General features: G+C 40.7%; 2 protein-coding genes across 4 annotated transcripts in view; both read right to left on the minus strand.

Annotated features, from left to right (window-relative positions):
* The window catches only part of LOC133409719 (stromal membrane-associated protein 1-like), a 76,755-nt gene extending 65,044 nt beyond the window's left edge, over positions 1-11,711 (minus strand). For both annotated transcript variants that reach the window (XR_009769454.1, XM_061690124.1), the window contains exon 1: positions 11,446-11,711. Coding sequence is in view for 1 of the 2 variants with exons in the window: in XM_061690124.1 (XP_061546108.1) it covers positions 11,446-11,563 (118 nt within the window). In the remaining variant the exon portion in view is untranslated. The remainder of the gene's footprint in view (positions 1-11,445) is intronic.
* Positions 11,712-12,961: 1,250 nt separating this feature from the next.
* Positions 12,962-24,925, minus strand: slc1a4 (solute carrier family 1 member 4). Of its 2 annotated transcripts, none has more exons than XM_061690713.1 (8): positions 24,411-24,925; positions 20,968-21,010; positions 19,800-19,865; positions 18,198-18,364; positions 17,811-18,044; positions 17,283-17,477; positions 16,710-16,844; positions 12,962-15,246 (listed from the first exon to the last, which is right to left on the minus strand). In XM_061690713.1, the coding sequence occupies exons 1-8, from the start codon at positions 24,917-24,919 to the stop codon at positions 14,988-14,990; spliced, it is 1,608 nt and encodes a 535-aa protein (XP_061546697.1). In that variant the 5' UTR covers positions 24,920-24,925; the 3' UTR covers positions 12,962-14,987. The 2 variants fall into 2 exon arrangements, with proteins under 2 accessions (XP_061546697.1, XP_061546698.1); XM_061690714.1 differs by lacking the exon at positions 24,411-24,925 and adding an exon at positions 22,022-22,124.
* Between the last annotated feature and the right edge of the window lie 1,406 nt (positions 24,926-26,331).

Below are 26,331 nucleotides of genomic sequence, written 5' to 3' on the forward strand. Positions count from 1 at the left end.
TTTCCCATAGCTGTTATTCTGTAGACAACAAACTAATTGAGACTGAATCAACAGCACCTCTGCTGGTTGCAATCAAGTATGTGTATCTGTATCTGTATGGATCGACTGGTCTGTTCTTAGGTGCTGAACAACCAAGATGAAGTTACGTAACAGTCTTAGCAGAGAAGAAGAAACAATGCCATGAGAATGCTGCACAGCTCAAGCAAGTCCGGGACCTCCAGGCAGATTCAGGCTGGATTTGTATTCTTGTTGACATAAATTCGGGAGAGGAGGGATGGACATTTTAAATTATCCCACAAGACACTGCTGCACGAGCCTGAAGCATTGAATATTTTCAGTCATGTCTCAAAAATTCTCTTGAAACTACAGATGAATATTAAAAGATGTTATCAATTAACAAGGTACTTCATTCAGCATACTAAATAAGTGATGTTTCTACGAAGCATTACAGTTTGGCTGTGTTTTGAAGTCTGCAATTTTTAGTCAATTGTCAATTAAAATGTCCCAAAAAAAAATAAATTCATTAATTAAAAATAAATAAATAAATCAATAGAATTGCATTTCTTTGGTATACAATGGGCATGGTGAATGACTGGTTAGCACATCTACATCACAGTTCTGTGGACCGGGGTTCAAATCACAGCGTTGCCTGTGTGAAGATTGCATGTTCTCCTCGTGCCTGCGTGGGTTTTCTCCAGGTACTCCGGTTTCCTCCCACATCCCCAAAACATGCATGGTAGGTTAATTGAAGACTATAAATTGTCCGGAAGTGTGACTGAAAGTGTGAATGGTTGTTTGTTACTTTGTGCCTTGCAATTGGCTGGCGACCAGTGTGCCCTGCGCCTCTCACCCGAAGATAGCGGGGGATAGGCTACAGCGCGCCCGCGACTCACGTGAGGATAAACGGTTTGGAAAATGGATGGTATACAATGGAATGTACAACCCCAATTCCAAATGAAGTTAGGATGTTGTGTTAAACATAAATAAAAACAGAATAATACAATGATTTGCAAATCATGTTCAACCTATATTTAATTGAATACACTACAAAGACAAGATATTTAATGTTCAAACTGATAAACTTTGTTTTTAGCAAATAATCCTTAACTTAGAATTTTATGGCTGCAACACGTTCCAAAAAAAACTGGGACAGGTGGCAAAAAAGACTGATAAAGTTGAGGAATGCTCATCAAACACCTGTTTGGAACATCGCACAGGTGAACAGGCTAATTGGGAACAGGTGGGTGCCATGAGTGGGTATAAAATGAGCTTCCCTGAATTGCTCAGTCATTCACAAGCAAAGATGGAACGATGTTCACTCCTTTCTTCAAGTGCGTAAGAAAATAGTCGAACAGTTTAAGGCCAACGTTCCTCAACGTACAATTGCAAGGAGTTTAGGGATTTCATCATCTACGGTCCATAATATCATCAAAAGGTTCAGAGAATCTGGAGAAATCACTGCATGTAAGCGGCAAGGCCGAAAACCAACATTGAATGCCCGTGACGTTCGATCCCTCAGGCGGCACTGCATCAAAAACCGACATCAATGTGTAAAGGACAACACCACATGGGCTCAGGAACACATAAGAAAACCAATGTCAGTAAATACAGTTCGGCGCTACATCCGTAAGTCCACCTTGAAACTCTACTATGCAAAGCAAAAGCCATTGATCAACAACACCCGGAAACCCCGCCGGCTTCTCTGGGCCCGACCTCATCTAAGATGGACAGATGCAAAGTAGAAAAGTGTTCTGTGGTCCTGAAGAGTCCACATTTCAAATTGTTCTTGGAAATTGTGGACATCATGTCCTCCGGGCTAAAGAAGAAAAGAAACACCCGGACTGTTATAAACGCAAAGTTCAAAGGCCAGCATCTGTGATGGTATGGGGCTGTGTTAGTGCAAAAGGCATGGGTAACTTGCATATCTGTGAAGGCACCATTAATGCTGAAATGTACATACAGGTTTTGGAGAAACATATGCTGCCATCCAAGCAACGTCTTTTTCATGGACGCCCCTGCTTATTACAGCAAGACAATGCCAAACCACATTGTGCACGCGTTACAACAGCGTGGCTTCGTAGTAAAAGAGTGCGGGTACTAGACTGGCCTGCCTGGAGTCCAGACCTGTCTCCCGGATTGTTCAACAGCTCAAGCCGTACATCAAGCAAGAATTGGAAAGAATTCCACCTACAAAGCTTCAACAATTAGTGTCCTCAGTTCCCAAATGTTTATTGAATGTTATTAAAAGAAAAGGTGATGTAACGCAGTGGTAAACATGACCCTGTCCCAGCTTTTTTGGAACATGTTGCAGCCATAAAATTCCAAGTTAATGATTATTTGCTAAAAACAATCAAGTTTATCAGTTTGAACATTAAATATCTTGTCTTTGTAGTTTATTCAATTAAATATAGGTTGAACATGATTTGCAAATCATTGTATTCCGTTTTCATTTATGTTTAACACAACGTCCCAACTTCATTGGAATTGGGGTTGTAAGAATTTAATAGGAAGCAGAGTACTGTGTCATGTTTAACTTCGTTTTTTGAATTATTATTTAATGAGTATAATGACAATTCACTGTCACCCTATTTGTGTTGCTGCTGCCATGCTGCCTGTACACGTTCGTGAAAACAAGGTCACAGGACACAGGTCAGGCTTTACTAGGGTTTTTCTTGCATACAAAACTTGGAGGCAGCCATCTCTGCCCAATTTCAGGCTGCCTGATGCTCTACAACAGCTGACATCATAAAAACTGTTATCATTTGACCATCGCTGCACTAAACTGGGTGTCAATTTTCACTGCAATTGCGGTACTATGCAGCGGTGACGTGATGACGCAGGATCAGAAGCAGTTGAAAGTTCAATCCTCAAAGAAAAAGAGCTGCAATTGAAGCATTTTCTTTTTCATAATGCAAAACAGTTGGGCGATTTCATGGATTCTCAAACTCGTAAATACTGTTTGTTTTGCAACAAAGCAGGTCTTATTTCTCAGAAAAATATTAAGCCTTTCTTAGTTCAGTGAGGTAAAAATCTAAACAATTTGTGGTCATTTAAACAGCTTCAAACCAACCCAGTCGGGGGGCATGGCATGCGCACACGTGCGCAAGGTTTGAATGGTACCACCTCTGTCTCACTTTAAGCCAGGAAAAAAGCCTGTTTTACAGTTCCAAACTGCACCATGGTGAGCTAATCTGAAACTGGACCTGTGTGGAATTCAATATCATTATATAAGCACATTTGTTTTCATTTTATTGACTCTTACTCACACCACTGTATATTAGAAGAGGCCTTTAGTGAGGTGGAGATCCCTTCCGACATGCACTTGACGAAAGGAAACGTTACGGTTTTGTTTCAAGCTCATTTAGTTAATGTTTAGTTTTTTTAATGTTCAATGTGTTCAGATGATGTCCTAAGGTAAAACAAGCAAGTTTAAATAATTCAATACTGATGTTCTGGCCCAGAAATGTAAATGAAGGAATTTGCCAATTTCAAACAGACACTTATACTGAAGGTTAATGAGGAATTAATTTTAAAAGAAACAATACAAATTTGGAATGCACAACTCAGGGGGAACTGGCACTTTAAATTGTCATCCAACAAAGTGCTTTTTTAGAGTGCTCAGCAAAGCAGTTGAGTGCTCGAATTGCCCTGTGGACCAAAATGTGAATGTTAGTACTGGAGACATGCTATATAGTCCTCAGCATTGTTCAGGTGTCCCCTTCCCTTATTTGCATATGTTCAGGAAATCCTACCACTCGAATAATCATCAGAACTAATAGTACAGGGCCGTTAAATGAGAGACAAATGACTTGAATGGCTTGGTGGCTAAAGACCCTCAGCACTGTATTCCAGGGCAATCAGATTAGAAGCCTGACAAAATTGAAGTGACTTTTATAGATCCAGGATACAAAATATTGGCGCAGCAGTGCCCGCTGGAAGAGAACCGAATTGTGCACAGAGCAGTGGGCATGCCGGTCTCTGGTAAGAACATCAGTATGTTAATTCAGTGGCACTAATACGCTTGACGGCCTAAAGGGGCATTAAAGCAGGGATGACTGAGTGTTAAGCCTAAATCAACAAGCTGAGCCTCCGTAAGCAGGACTCTATCTGTTGGATATCTGGCTTTACTTTAGTTTGCGCTCTCAAAAAAAAAAAAAAAAAAAAAAAAAAAAAAAGACACCACATGCATGAAATTGTCCCTGTAGGAGACTCATACAGGACTATTTAAAATGATCACTGAAGTGGTTGACAGTCCAATCAAAACACAGAAAACCATTAATTTTGTAATCAGATGGAGCGCTGTATCAGAAAAAGTTGGATTTTTCTCTTAAAACTGTAAAAGAAGAGCAAGAAGAGCCATAAACTACGTATTTTCTTTCCTACTGCAAATGTGTCACACCATTTCATGGAGTTTCAAACAGGTAAATAATGTTTTTCTCACAACTAAGCATGTCTTATTTCTCAGAAAACGTTTTTAAATGAGCATTACACCCCATGTTTTTGTGCTTTTCAGCGATTTCTCATAAAATAAGCAAGGCAAAGTGCCAACAAGAATCATGAGTTCAGGTGAAACTGCGCAGATAATTACAGGCAGGCCCAAAGTTAGAATTTCTGTTACTGATGAAATGGACTCATTTGTCAAGTCTGACAATTCGACATCTGCTGTAAATTGGCAATCAATGTGCCGGACCACGAGGCACAGCACTACAACATTTTATAAAATGAAAAAAAGAGTTTGCATGTTCTCCCCGTGCCTGCGTGGGTTTTCTCCGGGCACTCCGGTTTCCTCCCACATCCCAAAAACATGCATGAATTGGAGACTCTAAATTGCCCGTAGGCATGACTGTGAGTGCGAATGGTGGTTTGTTCCTATGTGCCCTGCGATTGGCTGGCAACCAGTTCAGGGTGTACCCCGCCTCCTGCCCGATGACAGCTGGGATAGGCTCCAGCACCCCCCGCGACCCTAGTGAGGAGAAGCGGCTCAGAAAATGGATGAATGGATGGATGGATGGAAAAAAGCCTGAAATGTTCTGCCAGTCTGTGAAATGGAATGTATTCAGCGACCATTAAACAGGGCCGCAAATAAGTGTTACCACAAAGCCCTTTTGTTATTATTTCTTATCAAAAAGGGTTCCAGTATTTATAAAATGTGATTTAAGGAAATGAAAAGGTTACATAATAAAATACATGGAAGTACACCACAGAGCCTGTATACAATGGTCAGGATGGTAGCAAGGACCAAGTGCCTGAATTTGAGGATAGAAAAACATTTGCATTTATCTTAAAAAGTTTTGCTTTGCTTAAATGAGGACACTGATGTTTTGCACAGCATCTCGCATGATATAATGCAAATTGCCTGTCCATCTTTTGGACTAATCATTGCCCATATAAGAAGATCTTTTCAAAAACACATTTTTCTCTGCATTTGGGTCATTTTATGTGGTGGTTACCTTTGACCGCACAACAAGAAGATCAACTACTTGGTAAACAGTATCAGAGTAAAGAAAACAAAAAACAATCAGTCTATTAGCTGCACGAGAACGACTGAATCAGTTAAGTACCTCTGGTGCAACCTTACCATCCCCAACGCTCTTAAGTCATTACGCGAACATGTAAACACAGTAAGAAATTAATATTGCTGTGCTTTTACAGTATATACATGCGCATAAACAGGTTGACGGCTGACCTGAGTCAACAAAATGAGCTCCGTTCATACACTCGCACTTTCATGCAGGTAAATTTGTGCAAATCGAGCAGAGTGACAAAACGAGGCCATACACTCTCGCTGACGGTAAAACTGTCAACTGAAGTAAACCAACTGATACTCGCGTATGAATGCGCACAAGACACCGACACAAAGCGACATGTACTGGCACTCATAAATACATTGAGTAATTGCACACACGCCATCACAAACAAAGTCATCAGAGCTGAGAGAACCACAAACACACATACACCATGGAGCCTTGATGAGGGACAGTGGAGCTCTACAACAACATGGAGGAGGGAGGCAGCCAGCAGAGCATGAAATTAAAGCCCCGACACCCGGTGAGAGTGTGTGTGCGCCTTTGTAATGAGCTATGCCACTGTTCTGACGCAACCAATCAGAAACCAGAAGTGTTCAACTGAATAAACTGGCAATGAACACATGTAAACATACCCTATAACCCTAACCCTAAACAGCAAAAACATTTTTCACAGTTGTCCATCCGACACTGCCGCCAAGAGTGTTGTGTGCAGAACACAAATCATGGTTTCATTTGCATCGTGTTTTGTGCGTTTCTGACATAAGTGAGCTCAACAGCAGACCCAAATTTGATCCGTTTCATTTTTAGGAAGTTATGACGCTCAAAAGCCAGTTAGTATTATTATTATTGTTTGGTTAAACAAATGGTACATACAGTATACCTATGTATATTAAACAACTCATTCACTCGATGGGTCAGCTTTCGGTTTTTCGGCCCTGGGTTCCACATTTTCGGTTTCGGTCAAGAACTTTCATTCCGGTGCATCACTACTGGTTACACTATGGATTGGTCACCGGTCAATCCCAGGACACAACAATTCACACCCACAATCACATCTATTTAGACTTCAACAACATAAAATGCATGATTTTGGAATGTAGAAGGTACTTGTAGAAAACCCACAAAAACGCAAACTCCACAATGAAAGGTCCGAGCCGAGATTCAAACACAAACTTTTTTGACTGTGTGGCAGGTGTGCTAACCAAATGTTCCACCGTGCTGTCTTGTTTAGGATTATAATACGTATATCTAGACAGTTCACACTGACACATACAGTATAGGGGAAAAGCAAAAACATTCTCTATTGTAGACCCGATACACATCAGGTCACTAAAAAACAAGATGACTTGTTTTTTAGTGACCTTCCACATGGAGAGGAAGGAAGTTTGATAAAATTGTGAATCCATTTAGACTTCCCAAATAAATAACTCATAAGAAAAAAAACTTCTTTGGAACTCTAACACATCCTCTTTTCAAGCCCAGTCAGAGAGATGAGTCATCCTCGTAACAACAGAGATGTGTCAACAAAACTGCTGCAGGTCAAGTCAAGCCTCATATATTTGTAGACCTCTCGTTAACTAAACTGCAACGTGCTGTTCTTGCTTGTTCTCAAATGTATAATCACTGAAAGATTCAGGCGTAAATACACTAACGTAGGGAAGTACAGTCACATGGTTACTTTTTTTCATAAAACTGTTGTAAAACAAAATTTTACCACACAATTTTTTTCTGTACTTCATTTTTCTTTGCCACTGTGCTCTAGAAAACAGCTGAGAAAATCATTCCTGTGAAATATAGTTGTATTTCCCTTCAAAATAAACTCCACTTACTTTCCACAGATAATGCCACAACATTCAGTCCTACAAAATACACACTTTAGTGACGCAAACCCCATGTCTTACGGATGTTAAAGGCTATGCTGCCCCCTTCTGGCCTTTTAGTGTGATTCAGTGCCACCATCTACAGGCAAACCACATTGAATGAGATCAGACCATAGCTGAAAAATAACAGCTCCACTACTACATTGTGGAATAGGGTAAATGAAGGTTCAATGGAAATTCCACCGCTAATGTGATCACGTTAACCAGCAAACAAATGTAACTTTAGTCGAAACACACCAGTAGTACTTCAGACATGCAAAGACCAAAGGATAGATAAAAGGAAATATAGAAAAGTCTACACCTTACCATGTCGTAGGAAATATTGATTGTAAAAAAACTTCAAACTACCAGACAGTCACCTTTAGAAACCGCATATACCCATAAACTGCCAGACAAATTAAAAACAAAATAAAATTAAAATATTTTTAAAAACAATTCAAAATAGCATAGGCGGCACGCTGAACAGCTGGTTAGCACATCTGCCTCACAGTTCTGAGGACCCGGGTTCAAATCCTGGCCTCGCCTGTGTGGAGTTTGCATGTTCTCCCTGTGCCTGCGTGGGTTTTCGCCAGGTACTCCGGTTTCCTCCCACATCCCAAAAACATGCATGCTAGGTTGATTGAAGACTCTAAATTGCATGTAGGTGTGAGTGCCCAACATTAAACGCTACGTAACTTCTGTTGTAGGGCATAATATTGACTGGACTAAATACTAAAATTCATCGTACTTTGATCATGTGGTTTGGAAAACTTGAAAAATTACATTTTTAAAAAATTCATGCTAATTAACATTGCAAGACCAGATGTTCTTCTGTTTAAGAAAAGACAATCTCCTAAAAGTGAATTTCATCCTTTTCCATGTAAGCCTATCTCCTGCATCCTCCTCTCAAACACCAACTGCCCTCATGTCTTCCCTCACGACATCCATCAACCTTCTCTTTGGTCTTCCTCTCTTGCCTGGCCTCCATCCCCACCACCCCTCTCATTCATGCACATATATTCTGTCTTACTTCGGCGAATCTTCATTCCTCTGCTTTCCAGTGCATGCCTGCATCTTTTTAACTGTTCCTCCACCTGCTCCCTGCTTTCACTGGAGATCACAATGTCATCTGCAAACATCATGGTCCGCGGGGAGTCCAGTCTAACCTCATCTGTCAGCCTATCCATCACCACTGCAAACAGGAAGGGGCTCAGGGCTGATCCCTGATGCAGTCCCACATCTACCTTAAATTCCTCTGTCACACCTACAGCACCACTGTTCTGCTGCCCGCGTACATGTCCTGTATTATTCTAACATACTTCTCTGCCACTCCAGACTTCCGCATGCAGTGCCACAGTTCCTCTCTCGGTACTCTGTCATAGACTTTCTCTTGATCGACAAAGACACAAAATGCTCCTTTTGACCTTCTCTGTACTTTTCCATCAATATCCTCAAGGTAAATAATGCATCTGTGGTACTCTTTCTAGGCATGAAACCATACTGTTGCTCGCAAATACACACTTCTGTCCTGAGTCTCGGTTCCACTACTCTTTCCCACTGTGTGGCTCATCAACCTTATTCCTCTATAGTTCCCACAGCTTTGCACATCACCCTTGTTCTTAAAAATGGGCACCAGCACACCTTTCCTCCATTCCTCAGGCATCTTCTCACGCGCTAGAATTCTATTGAACAAGCTGGTCAAAAACTCCACAGCCACCTCTGCGAGATGCTTCCATACCTCCGCAGGAATGTCATCAGGACCAACTGCCTTTCCATTTTTCATCCTCTTTAATGCCTTTCTAACTTCCCCCTTACTAATCATTGCCACTTCCTGGTCCACCACACTTCCCTCTTCTACTCTCCCTTCTCTCTCATTTTCCTAATTCATCAACTCCTCGAAGCATTCTTTCCATCTATCTAGCACACGACTGGCACCAGTCAACATATTTCCATCTCTATCTGTAATCACCCTAACCTGCTGCACATCCTTCCCATCTCTATCCCTCTGTCTGGCCAACCTGTATAGATCCTTTCCTCCTTCTTTAGTATCCAACCTGGCATACATGTCATCATATGCCTCTTGTTTGGCCTTCGCCACCTCTACCTTTGCCCTGTGTCGCATCTCGATGCATTCCTTTCGCCTCTCCTCGGTCCTGTCAGTGTCCCACTTCTTCTTAGCGAACCTTTTTCCTTGTACGATTTCCTGTATTGTGAGGTTCCACCACCAATTCTCCTTCTCTCCTTTCCTGCCAGAAGATACACCAAGATACACCAATCGGCACCAATCACGACTCTCTCTCTGTCTGGGATGCGCAGAACTACTTTGTCTAGCTCCTCCCAGAATTTCTCTTTCACCTCTAGGTCACATCCTACCTGTGGGGCATAGCCACTAATCACATTATATATAACACCCTCAATTTCAAGTTTCAGCCTCATCACTCGATCTGATACTCTTTTCACCTCCAAGACATTCTTAGCCAACTCTTCTTTTAAAATAACCCCGACTCCATTTCTCTTCCCATCTACACCATGGTAAAACAATTTAAACCCTGCTCCGAAACTTCGAGCCTTACTGTCTTTCCACTTGGTCTCCTGGACACACAATATATCAACCTTTCTCCTAATCATCATGTCAACCAACTCCCGGGATTTTCCTGTCATAGTCCCAACATTCAAAGTCCCCACATTCAGTTCTAGGCTCTGTGCTTTCATCTTCTCTTTCTGCCGAAGAACCCGCTTTCCACCTCTTCTTCGACTTCGACCCACAGTGGCTGAATTTCCACCGTTCCACCCGGGCCACAACCGATCCGGTATGGAATTCTTTGGATGAACGCTCATATTTGTTTGGCAAAGTTTTAAGCCAGATGCCCTTCCTGACGCAACCCTCTGCATTTATCCGGGCTTGGGACCGGCCTACAGTTTGTACTGCCAATTAATTGATCTAATGAGATAAAAATAAAGTTTGTAAAATGTGCAGATCTGGTTAAATAAATATATTTTTTCCCACAATAACCAAGTAGATTTACAGCATTTTGCAAAATACTGTAGCTCTTCACATACGCACAAATAAGAAAAATAATGGCGATTATCATTACCATTCAATTCATCACTTGGATAATTCGAAACCGTAACTTTAATTTTCCAATGTCATTTGTCTTCAAATAACTGACGGTTTCATACACGCAACAACATTATATAATGTACATATAACTTAGAATAAATCACATCATCATGTTTTCCGCTTACCTACACATCTGCTTAGGTTATATCAACAATACCACTTACAAAGATAATAACGCGTGGTTTTGTTTGGCGCTGTCAGAGAGTTAATGGTTTGTAGTTGTGAAGAACTGCCCTGGATTTGTCTAATGGTATTTTCATGACATTATTTCTCTACACGAGAGGAGGTAGATCAGCGTCATTTGTGTCAAAGCAGAAGGACGCTTTCCGCTCATAAATACAGCAGCCAAGGCCGTGACACCGATACATCATCGCCCACCACTGTCAAGTTAATGGCAGTTTGACAAACCAAAAGCGGAAATAACAAACTATCGATTTCAAACTAAAACAAACTTCCAATGAAGTATACTTATTCAAATCAATCCTTGAAAAAATATATAGACACACGACACGATAGGTCTTGTGCTAAGTTAGCCGATAGTCAAATCTGAGAATAACTCTTTTGTTTTAGTTACACTTCAGGCGCTCAATGCTTTTACTTTTAAGATACTTAGCGGAAGATGGATATTAAATGGAGTTGTGAACCTATACCTTTTAGTAATATAGCATTTCAAATAATCGCACCTTCCAATTGCTACTTACCAGTTCCGGTTACACGCCATAGCATAAAGGGGTCGATGATGGACAAATAAATTCTATTGTCACGCTAACATTTAACAATTAGGACAGGAAACTGTGGCAGTATATGGACACTTAAGAAACGACATTGTGTTTTTGGCTTTAGTAGACGGTGATCAAGCAACCAAACACACACAACAACATTTGGATATTTCGCACAGGCATTTGTTATTCGAGCGGGCAAAACATGCACACTTTACCTTTTGCCGCACAGTCAGCACAATACTTGTTCTCGTCCTCTCTCAGCAGTTTCGACAGAATGGCCTGATGCCGCTCATTCAGTTTCTGGGCTTTTTCCCTTTCAGAACGCGTCGTCATGGCGGCTCGAGTGTGGACGTTAGTCCGTTGATGTGGACAGCCGAGGAATATGACCGACAGGACAACAGGTTGCTCTTAAAAGGCTTGTGTCATGCCCGTGAAGCTCAGCCTCACTGTTGGTGCACTGCTAGCATCCAACCTGCTAACAAAGGGCAGCATCCCTGCTGCCTTCACGATCGTCGGATATTTTAACGACCCAGGTGGACGCACAACCTTTCGGCTCCCATTTTAAATTAAATGAGAGAAAGCAACAATATTTCATCTAAACATAAGGTTTATTTTTAAAATGGGGGGGAAAAAGTAAATCAAAGACTGCTACGCGATTGCAACAATGATATAGTGATCTATCAGGTGATGAGGTCAGGTTTAAAGATGCTGATGAAGGTGCCTTGTTATTGCACACTTGTGCTATGGACAAGCCAAATAAAAGGCCACGACTGTAAGTTGTGTACTGTCTCCGAAATATATGCACTACTCACAAAAAGTTAAGAGTTATTCAGGCTTTTGTTTCAAACTTCAGGATGAACCTAAAATACATTACAGGTTAACTTAATTTGACCTCCTCTAAACTACTGAATGCACATGTCCGACTATTCGGTGTTTCAAGTCCTTCTTGCACAACTTGCGTTTCTCTGACAAAGTTGAAATGCAAACTTCACAACTTCCCTCTGGGAACATCAAGACTCGCAATGGCAAGGTACTGTTGATGAATTGTTAGGCGTCGTCTTGGTCTCACGATGTCAAAAGGGGAACTGCTTGTTGAAGACGACTGTTTAAATACCACTTCTAATTTCACCAGAAAATGTATTGGTTGTTTCATGTTTTTAAAAATATATATATATATTTAGCATTTGCCGTGCAGTCAATAAATTGCTTTGAAGTCATCTCTCTGAAACTAGCAACCCCAGTAGGGTGCATTTTTGAATGGTATAAGATGGGGATGCTGTGATATAAAACACTGATTTTGTTTGTTGTCAGACGCAACATTTTTCAGCAGTCAATCCATTTTAGAGGGAATTGCTTACATAGAAGTTTCAAAATTGCTGTAGAAAACACTGGAAATCATTGCACGATCTATTCCACCCATTTGGCAGCACAGCGGTCTGCCTCGTACAGTTGGGGTTGGAATCGCAGCGTTTGCATGTTTATCCCATTCCAAAAATCATCCATTTTAGGTTAACGAAAGACTCTGAACTGAATGTTTGTCGATGTGCCCTGCAACTAACTGACAACCGGTCTAGGGTGTACAACATTGCCTCTCACCCAAAGTCAGCTGGAATGGGCTCATGCTCAACGAAGACAAGCAGTAAATTGAGTGATAACGAGGAAGAAACAACCAGTTGGGCCTCCGAATTGGGTTACAGTCAAATGTAACTTTACTTCTTTATAACAGTGACAAACAGCAGAATGAATCACATGCTAAAACACAGCTGCACAACGTGCTGTAGTACAGGCAAGGAAATAATGAAACTTTTCATTTAAACACAAGTAAAGGTAGTTTCTAACAGCAGAGGTACACGAGCACAGAATTTCATTTTTAGAAAGTACCGTACTGTAGATCATAGTACATATAACGAGTCATAAGTACGCGTGTCACATCAGCTATATTAAAAAAAGATAGACAATACAAAATTGATAAGACAGAAGTGGTTGCGATAGAATAGTCAAGTGAAATGATTGTGCACGTTTCACAGCATACGAATTCACAATCTGCTTAAAACAGTTTAAACACATGACTCAACACCTAAAGACATCACATTGAGCACCTTTACGGTGGCAGCAAAATGAGAGTCCTCGTTCACACCAAATGTTGCCCATGAATGAAAATGCTAATTAAATCAATGGGAACAGTATCACGTGTAGTAACTTCAGCAAAACTACTTGACAAACTGTCCTCAAGGGAATAGTACCGTTGGTTACCACCACAGGGCAGCAAGAGATTATTGTGGGTCGACAGTCTAAACATCACTTTAGTGTCGTCATGTCTGTTGTTGGATTTTAAAAAAATAAATAAAAAATTGGAACAATATTCTATGTTAATTTGCTGAATATTTAGTTCATAATCTATATAAAAAAGTGGGGCTCTCTCCAGCATGACTTTACGGGAAGTTAGAAATAAATTATGCAAAACGTTAAGCACCATATAACGTTCAGAATGTACTATTTTGCATGTATAAAAATAAAATAAAATAACAGGAGCCTCATCGTGCCTATCTGAAAATACTATATTTAGCAATGAAACACTATGATTTTAGAGCAATCAGGCATTTAGAGTACATAAAATAGTTTTTTTTTTTTAACTTTCAAAGTGACCCAATAATATTTCTCGTACAATCGTCTGCTTCTGTATTCAGAGAGCAGGCTCAACAAACAAGGCGCTTACAGTACTTCAAATCCATAGCCGATACACGAGCCTTTCACAGTATCCTATAAATAAAAACATTCATGCGTAATAGAACTGTCTTCTGTTGCTGTTTTTACGATATTTATTTTCTCTTTCTTTTAGAAGTTGTATATAAGTCACAAACAGAGTAGAAAGCTAACAAAAGACTATCTACAGTGAATGCAGTAGCTGACAAAGGTTGCTTGATTTGCTTTGTGCCAGCTAAAAAAAAAAAAAAAAAAAAATGTGGCAATCACCTTTCAGTTTGTAGAAAATTGTGCACTACATTATTTCAGAACAACCTGAACAATAACTGCCTTTAGATGGCAATGAAATGTCGAGGAAGGAAAACTAACATAAATACGTAATCAAATTATTTGTTATTGTGGTCACTGTAGTATTGGTATTAGGGATTTGGTTAATTTAAAATACTTACATATTCCGCTTCCCTAAATGTGACAATGTGGCACTAGGTGAGTAGTTAGTGTGGAGAAACTGGCCAGACGCCTTCATTCCAAGGGTTAATGTTTGACATGTTGGTCAGAAAAACAAATGTTAACATCTGTGTGTAGCACAAACAGCAAAACCTCCTCACTCATGGTGTTTATGTTCACATTTGATTGTGACATAGACTGTGTTTTGAGACCTTTTTCTTTACATATGTTAAAAGTACCTGTCTCAAAAATGTACCCTGGTATAATTATAATATGGCACATGACATATGCCTGTCAAGTTCTTATTTGAGGTCTGTAGATAGCATTGGTCTAAATAAAATAAAGAAATGTACGTCAGGAACTAAGAAACATTAGTATCACATTGATTGGAATGTTTATATGTAAATTGGCACACATCTGTCAATACTATAGACTGGACATGAATTATAATGGTGAAAACCAAACTTTTTAGAACTTGGTGAACATTAGCCAACTCGTGTCCTTATCTTCTTCACTGACTCAGATGAGTGTTCCAACAGCAGCGAGATCAACAGTGTACAAAGGTCAACAGGTCTGACAAGGAATACAAAAAATAACTTGCATGAGTTCACAGGACTGACTCGATGGCTTCCGGTACGGCTTCTGAAGCTTTGGTTTTGTGCATAACAAGAGGCGAGGTCTCCTCCTGCGCCCGGATGTTGGCCACCGTCTCCACCCGCACCTCAGAAAGCTCCTCTCCCTCCTCCATCTCCCCCTCCTCCTGCTGCTGCTGCTGTTGCTGCTTTTTCATCTGCTGGTTGATGTGATGCAGGATTCCAGCACCCAGAGCATCACCTTCCACATTGACAATGGTGGTTGTGCGATCCCTGCACAGAAATGATACAAAGTAAACATTATCTTCTCAAAACAGGACTATGTTTTTCAACAGCATTTCTCACCGCATTGGGTGACACAATAAAAGTATCCATTTCCATCCATTTTCTTTACCGCTTATTCTCACTAGGGTCACGGGCGTGCTGGGCTATCTTCGGGCGATAGGCGAGGTACACCCTGAACTGGTCGCTAGCCAATCGCAGGGCACATGGAAACAACCGTTCGCACTCACGTTTACGCCTACGGTCAATTTAGAGTCTCCAATTAACCTAGCATGCATGTTTTGGGGATGTGGGAGGAAACCGGAGTAACATCTACACAGACTTGGGGAGAACATGCAAACTCCACACAGGCAAGGCCGGATTTGAACCCGGGTCCTCAGAACTGTGAGGCAGATGTGCTAACCAGTAACCCAGCGTGCCACCAGTATCCATTTCATACAATTTAACCTGCTGTTACACCACACTGAGCTGAGGTTCCAGTTTATCTCCTGTCCTGCAGCTTCTTCTAATGGAAATGTTTTACACCTCTGTGTTTGAAAGGTTTTGCATTTGGACTTCAATCATGTCAAAACAATTCCAGTTCTCATGGACCTTAAGGGAGGTGAAAAAACATAGTGTCAACAATTTTGTCTAACAGCTATAATTTGAGATGTGTCTCTTCAAATGTCACTACAAACAAACAATAATGTCTTTCGAAGTGTCTTTTGTTTACCTTTCAGCTGTAAATCTGTGATATGTAAACAAAGACGTTTAATAGTGTAACGTGCACTGTGCTGTGAAGCAAAAAGCTCTCGTCCACTATTGTTGTTTTTGTTGCGATATCCATATATTAATGCTGAACACTTAACCACACATACACGCACCCTCAGTGTTTTTAAACATTTTCAGCATTTACACGTTACACTCACAATGAGACCCATTTTCAAATGTGCGTGCGTTAAAGGAGACATAATGCATTTAAATGTCTGTGACATGCCTTCGTCAAAAATACCCCAAGGATTAAGAATTATAGTACATATTACATACCCTATTTCATGCCTTGCTGAAATTAGCCCATTTGCGAGAACTCATCATGTAAGTGACCTACTGGACACCCTGCCTCATATACTGCTGGCCAGTATGGATTATTATGTCATAATGGTAGAGTTATAGGATTGAACAGGCAAGCAAGCATCTTCGAGCAAAGCCTGGTGTGGAAAAAAGCACGCGCCCCTTGAGACAATCAATCATTTTTACTGAGAGAGAGAGAAACTCAGTGTGGGTGTACTCCAGAGACCCATTTGTACACAAACGATTCAGATCATACTGTAGATCCGCTTTAAGACTCCAAAAACCCTGTTATCATGTACGCAAATGGCCAAAGTGGCCGTGTTTTATCCACCTTCCGTTCAAAACCATCCTCTTAGTTTGGATTACCATGCCGAAGTCGATGTGAGTTCACCAACTTTACTCACACAATCCAGTCAACAGCCAGCATGAGAGACAGATCATTGGTCGGCAGCCCGATGGCCTCCAGGATGATGGCAATGGTGATGATGCCGCCAGCTGGGATTCCTGCAGCCCCGACGCTGGAGGCCGTGGCTGTCACCCTAGAAACAAAAATCCCTACCATAATTCATAGAGGAAGAGAGAATGTTTCTACAGTAAAGTGTGCACCCGCTATATCAGGGTTCAATCTTCACGCCGCCGCTATATGGCAGATTGTTGTGGGAGGGGTAAAACTATTTTTTTAAGACGTGTTTTTATTTTACTGGGTCTCTACATCATGGATATCCAAAAGTTTTTTTTTTTTTTTTTTATTTCTTTTGCTCTGACCGCAATACATGCCAGTAACCTGGTGCACGTTTAACGCGCATCTCTGGCTTTATACCCTGCTGCTGAATCGATGCATAATTTCATTCAATATAACCGTCCTTCAACTTGCTAGGGTAATTGCTTGTGGCAGATAATGTGAGGATAATTAAGAAAATGTTATTAATTCAGGCTATCGCTAGCACGACATTTTGAACTTTGTGCAGTGCACTCACAATATAGTGAAGATCTGCCCGGCGTTAAGATTGTGGTTGTTGAGCTGAGCGATGAAGACAGCAGCTATGCACTGGAATATGGCCGCCCCGTCCATGTTCACTGTGGCACCAATGGGGAGAATGAAGCGGCTGATGCGCTTGTCCACGCCGTTGTTCTCCTCCACGCACTTTATCATGGAGGGAAGAGTCGCTGAGCTGTGAGAGATTTTGCATCAAGTATAAAAACCTCAATGGTGATTTTTTTTTTTTTTTTTTATCATCAATAAAATGGACAGAATTCATAGGCTATGAAAAGGTTGCCCTTTTGGGTCACATGAACACACAGAAACAGGAACTAATTATTGAATGATTTTGCCTTGAATTCAGCTGAAGTCAGTTTCGATAAAAAAGACCTACAATATATCATTTTATAATTCTCAAGCAGCTGCAACTCCCCAGACTTTGAAAAAGACAGCTATTCAGACAGCTAGAAGTAGAGCATTTTCCTTCCACTGAGGATTTTAGTGCTACAAGAAAATAGAGCTATACCTGGAGCAGGTGGCGAAGGCAGTCGTGAAGGGCGTAATGAGGCCTGACAGGAAACTGAAGGGGTTCTTGCGCGTGAAGCCGAAGTAGATGAGTGGCAGGACGATGCCCCCGTGGATAATGTGCCCCAGGATGGAAGCAAATATGTATTTTCCCAGACTTGTGACCAGTAGAACCACATCCTCCATCTCCACAATCTTACTGCCCACCAGGAACACAATGCCAAAAGGGATATACCTGGGAAGATAGTGGAGGATGGGTTCAGTTTCTGAAAATATCTTGACAGAGGTCTTAATTTCTCTATACAGCACCTTTGAGTTTATGTAACAAAATTTGTTTTTAAAATACCACCACTTAGGTTCGTTCAAAGCCTCTTGTGTAAGCACTCACCACATGATCCAGGACACCAGCACCATGGTTGCCTCATTGAAAGCGTTGAAGAATCGGATAAGCTCCTCGCCCTCGTCGCCAAGCTTCCTCAGTGCCACACCGAAGACCATCGCGAATAACACTAAACCAAGGATGTTCATGCCATCATTTTCTGTCCCAAAGGGCACCTAAAGAGACAACGTGGGGAGATTATGGAGAGGTGAGCTGTGATTCTGAATTGCAATTAGTTAAAAGCTAAAAATTGAAAATCTGTCTCACCCTAAACTATGCGCATACAGTGGTTATAGAAAGTCAAGTCAACCATATCAAAATAACAGGTTTATCTAATAATTATTATTTTTTTTTTTTGTTAAATGATGTGATACTGTAAACTCGTTGTACACATGTGCACATAAAAACAAAGAATGGATGGATGGGGACTCATTGTTTGTTTTTATTGTTAAGTTTTATACAGTTGAAAACAGTTACTGTACTTGTATCTCTTACACGGCATTAAATTATGCAAAAGATCATCTTTTTTTTTCTTCTTCTTTTTCCATTCTTCAGTATGGGCAATAAATCTAGCGTGGAACAGCCTCCACTATAGTTTTCAGTCCAATACTGTTGATGAGTCATGTGAAAGATTATGTTTATTTAACTACTGAATACAGTCGTTTATGTAACATGTGTTCATGATTGTGCACATTGTAGATGCATGGTGTTGATGCGTCGCTGATTATTCTTTGTCTCTGTTGTCACAGACCAAATTATTAATAAAGCAATCCAAATGGACCGGTGTGTGTGTGTGTGTGTGTGTGTGTGTGTGTGTGTGTGTGTGTGTGTTCTTTAACACTGTTGACATTTATTATAACTGTCACCCAAAAAAAAATAAGCTTTTAGGAAAAAAAAATAAGCAGGAGATCGGGTAAACAAAAAAAAACAATTAAAAAAAACATGAATAAGCAGGGGATCAGGAAAAAATACAGCAAATAAGTGGTAATGGTCAATCAGCGAATGCAGAACCACCATTTAAATTGTGATGTAGAAAATTATTCTTTTGTTTGATAGCTCGGAAGTAGAATGAACGGATTTTACTCTCGATCTATGAATTAACTACACATTACTTAACTATCAATTTATGCAGCACAATTTGAAGTGCTTTGACACCAGTATGTGGCATTTATAGGCAATTACGAGCCCGTTTTAAGAGACTCGTCATTTGCTCAGTGCCGATCTCCCACAAATAGAGAGGCTTCACTGTATAAGCCTTAAAAGCAGCAATCCCCACCGCCACTTGTGGGCCGCACAGAAAGGAGAAAATTTGACCCGTAGCACCTCCACCGGCTTTTATTTTAAAAAAATGGCTACCACTCCCTCAAGTTACTATTTGACTTTTCTAGTCATATAACAACCCATTCTACAGCAGGGGTTTATACATATCACCAATATATGGGCATACACATGAACACACATACACACACACACACACACACACATGCGCACACACACAGAGTCAAAGCAAACAGGGCTTCACGCATTCACTTTTTAATCTTACTACTTGCAAATGCCTGTAAGTGTGTGCATGTAAGTGTAAGAAAGTGTGGCGGTCAAGGGTCTTATTACCTTTTGATAGAGGGTGGTCCCATTGGTGTCATTGCCTGAAGCAACTATCTTGTAGTCGGTGGAATACTGCGTCACAAAGAGGAAGAAAACTTGCTGTCATATATATATATATATATTTTTTTTTATTATTCTAGTCAAGAAATTTAGTCATTAACATGATTACTTAATGGCTTGATATTATATGAACTTGCCAAAACTATGTTTGGTTATTGACTGAAGTGTAATGTTTCTACCTTTTCATTCTGGTAATGTTTAAATCATGTACTGTATACAGCAAACCGAATGTTTTTTTACGCTGTACGTAAAGAAACCTTTACCTTTAAAATAACGGTTTCAAAAAATGTTGTTGTTCTGTTGTTGTGTACTTTAGGAATGACAAATGTCAGTGGACAAGACACCTTGGCTTTCATGTTGTGTAACCGCAGGAATCGGAAAGTTTCTGTGTTCAATACTTGTAATTACGTTCGTTACCAAACACAAAAACGATCATACATCCATTCATTTTCCGTACCGCTTATCCTCACTAGGGTCGCGGGCGTTTTACAGCATATTAGTTGTGTGTTGATAGAGCAAAGAAAGACTATAATAATACTATCTGCATGTTATTGCTGTGCCTCTCTGCTTGCTTGGTTTAATCCACAATTGGATGTGCATTGAGATGTGGACGGTGTGGAAGGAATTGCACTCACTGACCTGGCTGCACTTTGAAACTCATTCAACTCTCCCCAGTTATCGCCGGTTTGTTTGCGGGACTTTATGCGCTGATATGCGTGTATGCGTTCATTTGATGGGTGCTCCATCTTGCACCCAATCTTCCATCCCTTTAGCTAAAATACAGACCATATCTTATTTCTATTTTATAGTCGAATAGAGCAGACATAATAATTCTAGGAAGTGGGCCGCGTTCAAAAGCAATGAGGCGAGGTGGGTTGCTAGGCTGGCTCGAATGGAATGATTTTGCCATGGAAACGGCTGGTGGGGACAAGCCAAGGAGTCCTCATTAAGAGTCATTGTGAGACCGAGCACACCAGTAAGGATTTACAGCAACTTTAAATGAACATGAAGTAGTATCGATGGTGTCAGAGGAATCAATTCTGCTGAATAATCCATACATGAGACAGGTGCTAGTGAAAAACGGGTGACCCGTGCACGAAAGCGCGGCACTCACAGAGCGGAAAGCGGCAGCCACCAAATTCGACGGGAATAAGTTCCTGTAAAAGATAAAGAAATTAGCCTTACAAAAAATGTCAGCTTTGATGCAAACTCAACTAACTCAACATTGAAAGAGCCTTCCACAATCTAATTGTTTTTAACTCATCCATTGAAAGTTTTATTTACTCATTGGCTCTTTTACAGGGATGGTTCATGTCCACTGCTCCTCATATTCCCTGACAAAGCAATTTTTCTGGCACTGTTCTGGTGCTACATGTTAACAAAGACAATGTATCACTAAAAGGTTTACACGTTACTTGAGCTTGTTATTTGAGAAACAGATCGGGATTTTAAACAACAAACTATTCAATATAAATGTAGCATTTTACCCACAGCACGAAGGCAGTTCAAACAAATGGAGAACTAGAAAGTCACTCATTAGTGTGTTACACTAAACAGTGTTAAGCTGTTAATAAATGTTTAAAAATGATACTACATTTATGTTTGTTCCTCCATGTAGCGGGCCACCTATAATGGAGGATAATGGAGGATTACATACGATGACAGAACCGTGACATTTTAAATTCTGGTTGGGGAAACAGATGCAGTTTTATGATTCAAACAGCCAAAAGAGAAAGTAAATTTTTCCACCCCAAAAATATTAAATGTGTAGAAAAGTAACAGCGGCACTATGTTTATCTGTCTGTTTATTTGGGCATGAATGACAAAATTCAAATTAAAAACTGATACAAACTTTCTTGTTTTGGACCTTTTTTTTTTTTTTTCTAGTCATGGCCATAATAGATTAGAAAATGATGGTTGGATATCCCTGATGGGTGTATAATTGATTATTTATCAATTATTTCTTCAATAAATAGTCAAACTACAGTACACTACTTGGCTTCAACCACAGAGGACTATTGGTTTAGTCAGAGTGACCCAATTATCAGAGGCCCCAAAAGTTTATCCTGCCCTGTGCGGGTTGATTGATTTTTTTTTTTCCCTTCGTAAATGGAGTAGCAACGGGTTGTGTTGAGTGTCTGCAATAACGTGTCAGCCGAGTCACTGACCAAAACATGTCACCGTATTGTTGTTAGTCTACCAGATAAGCTCGCGGTTAGCCTAGCTTCTTCCATTTCTTCTTCTTGTACTCCGACTACTTTTCTTCTTTCTATTCTGTCAGTCTAGATGCCATGTGACAAGGTGCTGCCTCTCAGTGGTCATTGTTGGTAATAACACAGACTTATGGTTTGAGGAAAGGAGACTGGCAATTGTCAGTGGCGCTTTTGACAATATGTGTGTGGTGTGCTATGTTGGCCATCTCAACTACACTAAGCGCAGAAACACAAGGGAATTATTATTATTATTTTTTATTATTTTTTTGGCATGATGTTGGATTGTTTGCCTAAAAATTTAGTAAGATTTTAAAAAAGTACCAGACTTTACTAGTACTTAGCTACTTTGTGGGCTTCATGCAAAAAAATATTATTAGTATTTTTTAAAAGTTGATAAAAAAAAACAACAACAACTTTAACCTTTTGTACTTGATGGAGGCCAAACTGCTTTTCCTCCGAGAGAATAAAAAGGTTTGCTTTTTATTCTCACGCCACTTATTCAATTGTAAATCTGCATGCTTGTGACCTTTCCACCTCCAGGTATTTTATGCAAGTCACTTCACCGGGGTTACTTCATGTATTTCAATGTATCTCAGAGCGCCACAAATTCTAAAATGGTTCACGTTGGGCTTCCCCCCCCCCCCCCCATCTGTTTTTTTTTAGCTCCCTCCCAGACACCACACTGAGTCTACTTTCATTGTTATCAGTAATACAAACAGAGGATTACTGGAAGCTGTGGGCCCTTTCCACGTATTAGTGTGTGTGGGGTAACTTTATCCCCGGAGGTCACACGACATTGTGCAAAGAAGCATCACTTTTTCCCACATGTATTCCCACAGTTAGTAAGTCTGAGGGATTCAGCACATAAAATCTGGACAACCCTTCAGTTGTCTTACATCTCACATCCACTGTAAAGCCACTGAGAAATGATTTGAATATTATTGAGCTGTCTCGCAGTTTTCAATGCAAATTCTACTTCCATCATTATATGGTTCTGTTTCCAGCACATGACCAAGGCAAAAAAATTAAACAATTAAAAAAGGATTAATTCAAGGAAATTGCAATGTTTTTTCCCTCACACAGCCCCAAATGCTCCTCCCCGTAGCACAACATTACGTCTTGATTCCCAAATCAACAGAAATGGCTGATCTTCTGGTTAAGCAGGTTTTTAGCTTTGTCTCAGTCCAAACACAAGAGAATGTAAACACCGATTCCACAATTTTTGAATGTGCTGAATACCATTCTGAACATGTTTGTGGAATAGTTCCTTGACGGTCTCATTTTGGCATCTCACACCGAAAGAAGAAAAATAAAAAATAAAATAAAAAACCCTGCAATATGCTAACCCCGCACAGGAGTTGAGAACCCAGAACCTCAGAACTACGAGGCAGACATGCGAACCACCACCTATCAGTGCTGTCCTGTGTTAAGATGTAAATCTTTATCCAATATATATTTTACTTTCCATCGGCTAGAAAGGTTTATCAGTAAATCTTCATTAGAATAGTTGTTTGAGCAATTCTCTAATGGACAGAAATCATATTCGTTCTGGCATTTTATTCAAGTACATACAGATGAATATTAGATCGGGGTGGGGAATTCATTTTTTAAAGGTATCACGTGAGAAACTGGAACGCTTGCTTCTCCTGTCCTTGTCCTGTTCCATCTTATCCTGTCCTTGCAGCCCCATGCAACAATCATATTTAATGTTTCATTGTTGGAGATAATGTAATGATTTACTTCGCTCATCCTCTTTACAATTAGTGCTTTGTCTTTTCTCGTTGTTTCTCTCTCCCTTCGAGAAACTTTGTTCTAAATTCAATTATAATACCACAGCGGAAGCTTAAAAACTCCACTGTGACACAGTAAACCTGTTCTGGCATAAAAGGAATACAGATCCTCCATTCTGCTTGACCTAACAGTCGGACAGGACAAAAACAAAACAAAAAAAGATTTCAGATTTTTTTTTATTTCTTTTAACTTGTGATGAATGAAGGGGGGAAAAAAGTGGTCTGCAGCCCAAAAAAGGGCAGGTGCTTGAGCACCACTTGGTGTCTATAAGTGCACGTGCCTGATTGCTCGTTAAGCTTATTTGAACGTGACAATGTGATATCTTAAAATATCATGATAATTTCACATTGTAATGTAAAAAAAATAAAATAAAAAAAGTATAAGCTTTTAACGTATTTACGTGATGCTGAACTTTTTTTTTTTTTTGTCGTAGCCATACGCTTGTACGTCTACAGCGAGACACAAAGCAAAGAAAGTCAAAAACTTTCTAGTGTACAGTGCAGTGCAAATTGCAACGAATGTCGATCAAGTGGTTTTCACGCAAGCACAGTACCTGGCCAGGTCCAGAAATGAGTCGGTGGTCTCCTTATTGGCGCTGACGCGCTCCAGACCCAGGCTGTTGGTGTTGAGGGCTCCCGCACCCACGCCGGGTTTGACGATGAACGCCAAGGATACGCCGATCCCGGAGGCGATGAGGGTGGTCACCAGGAAGTAGGCGACCGCGATGCCCCCCAGCTTGCCCAGGGAGCGGGTGTCCAAGCTGGCTGCGCCGGACACGAGGCTGCACACGACCAGGGGCAGGATGATCATCTTCAGCATCCGCAGGAGCATCTCACCCGGGAAGGCGAAGTAGGTCATCTGCGCCTTGCTCAGGTGCATGTTGCGGACCCCCATTCCGAGCCCGACCCCCACCGCCACCCCGGAGACCGTCATGATCACCAGCAGGTTGCGGCTAAGGAACTCCATCAGCTTCTCCCGCGTGCTTCTCGGGGCTCCTCTCTCCCGGAGCCGCTCTGCCGAGCCGGGCATGGCGTAGCCGTTGATTTCGCTCTTTTTCTCCATCTTCCCTCCCTCCCCCCTCCTCCTCTCTCTGGACACAGCAGCGTGGGGAAGTTCCTCGTGTGTGCTCTCCGATAGCGCGGTACTCAACAACTCAACAGCAGTGGGTGGGGTGGGGGGTGGGGGCTGGGGGGGGGGGGGGGGGGGTCGCGGATCCAATCGCGTTGCCGGGATCATGCGCACTATCAATACCCGCCGGTCGCTCCTCATGATGCAAGAGTGGCAGAGTATTGCTCGAGATGCTGCAAGTGGGATAAATGCAACAATGACAACTGTGGAAAACGCTTTTTTTTTTTTCATAGAAAAATATATGAATGCATGTGCTCATGATTTTAGGAGCAATCGTGGGTTATATCTTCTGGGGATTTTTTTTTTTTTTTTTTACAGTCCCTCTTTTAGAACTGGATGGACAAGACGGCACATGCAGAGCAAATATGAGGCCCGTACTGAATAAGCTGAATCTGCTTAGGGCCCTGAGACCAGTAGGGGGCGCCCAAGAGCAATTAACAGTCAAAACAGCCTTCAGTAGTGTTTTGGATGATTATTGTTGTTATTATTATTATTATTTCAATTTGTATTACGGTTGAGCAGCGTGACATTAAAGGTAAAATGTTTATATTAAGGTAGTTTATTGAGATGATTAACTAAAGCTTTAGCAAAGTTCGACATAGTGTTAGGGCCTAATTATTATTGTTATTATTTATTTTTTTTCCAGGTTTTTCACATACATGACGATTTGCGCATTTGTGTCACGCTCTGCGCTTTCGCCGTTTAGATTATATTCGGTTTGTTTTCACGTTATGTCTTGTTTTCCTGTGTCCCGTGTTCATCTTTGTTTGTAAGGTTTTCGTTTCCACTTGTTCTCATTAGCCCTGTCCTTCATGTCTACCAATCAGCTCCCTCCAGTCACAGTTTGCATGTTCTCCCTGCGCTTGCGTGGGTTTTCTCCAGGTACTCTGTGTTCCTCACACATTCCACAAACATGTCTGTTATGTTCATTTAATATCTGTGTCAAGTAAAAATGAAAAATGCATTACATTTGACACACCACAGAGAATAGTGTTGTTAAGTCTGTCAAATTTGAATGGTTTAAAAAAAAAAAAAAAAGCCAAATATATAAAATGAGGCTTCAGAATTTGTTTCTCACATCTGCCGACACCATCATTTTAAGTGGTCCGCGAAAGCAAATCATGCTTGTCAACTTCCGTGATTGTTGCTAAAATATGTACCCAAATTGTCATAATAATAAACAAAAATGTTGAGATATTGCATTTTTCTGTTAACCAAACCCTTCTTCTACAGTAACTTAAACAATACTTGAACAAACTATTATCCTTGTCTTCTGATTTCAAAACTAGCTATCCCTCAATTTGTTGTGTAATGGTTATAATATGTGTTGGTGATGATTAAACATT

The sequence above is a fragment of the Phycodurus eques genome, chromosome 11, assembly GCF_024500275.1.
Source record: "Phycodurus eques isolate BA_2022a chromosome 11, UOR_Pequ_1.1, whole genome shotgun sequence".
NCBI classification, from domain to species: domain Eukaryota; kingdom Metazoa; phylum Chordata; class Actinopteri; order Syngnathiformes; family Syngnathidae; genus Phycodurus; species Phycodurus eques.

Bases quoted from the DNA above. Each gene is read 5' to 3' on its own strand.
- slc1a4 (XM_061690713.1), bottom strand. From the start codon at position 24,919: ATGGAGAAAAAGAGCGAAATCAACGGCTACGCCATGCCCGGCTCGGCA. The intron at 21,011-24,410 runs GTACTGTGCTTG...TATCTTTTACAG, and splicing joins TCATTTCTGGACCTGGCCAG to GAACTTATTCCCGTCGAATT. The intron at 16,845-17,282 runs GTGAGTGCACTG...TTTTGTTTCTAG, and splicing joins GGGCAGATCTTCACTATATT to GGTGACAGCCACGGCCTCCA.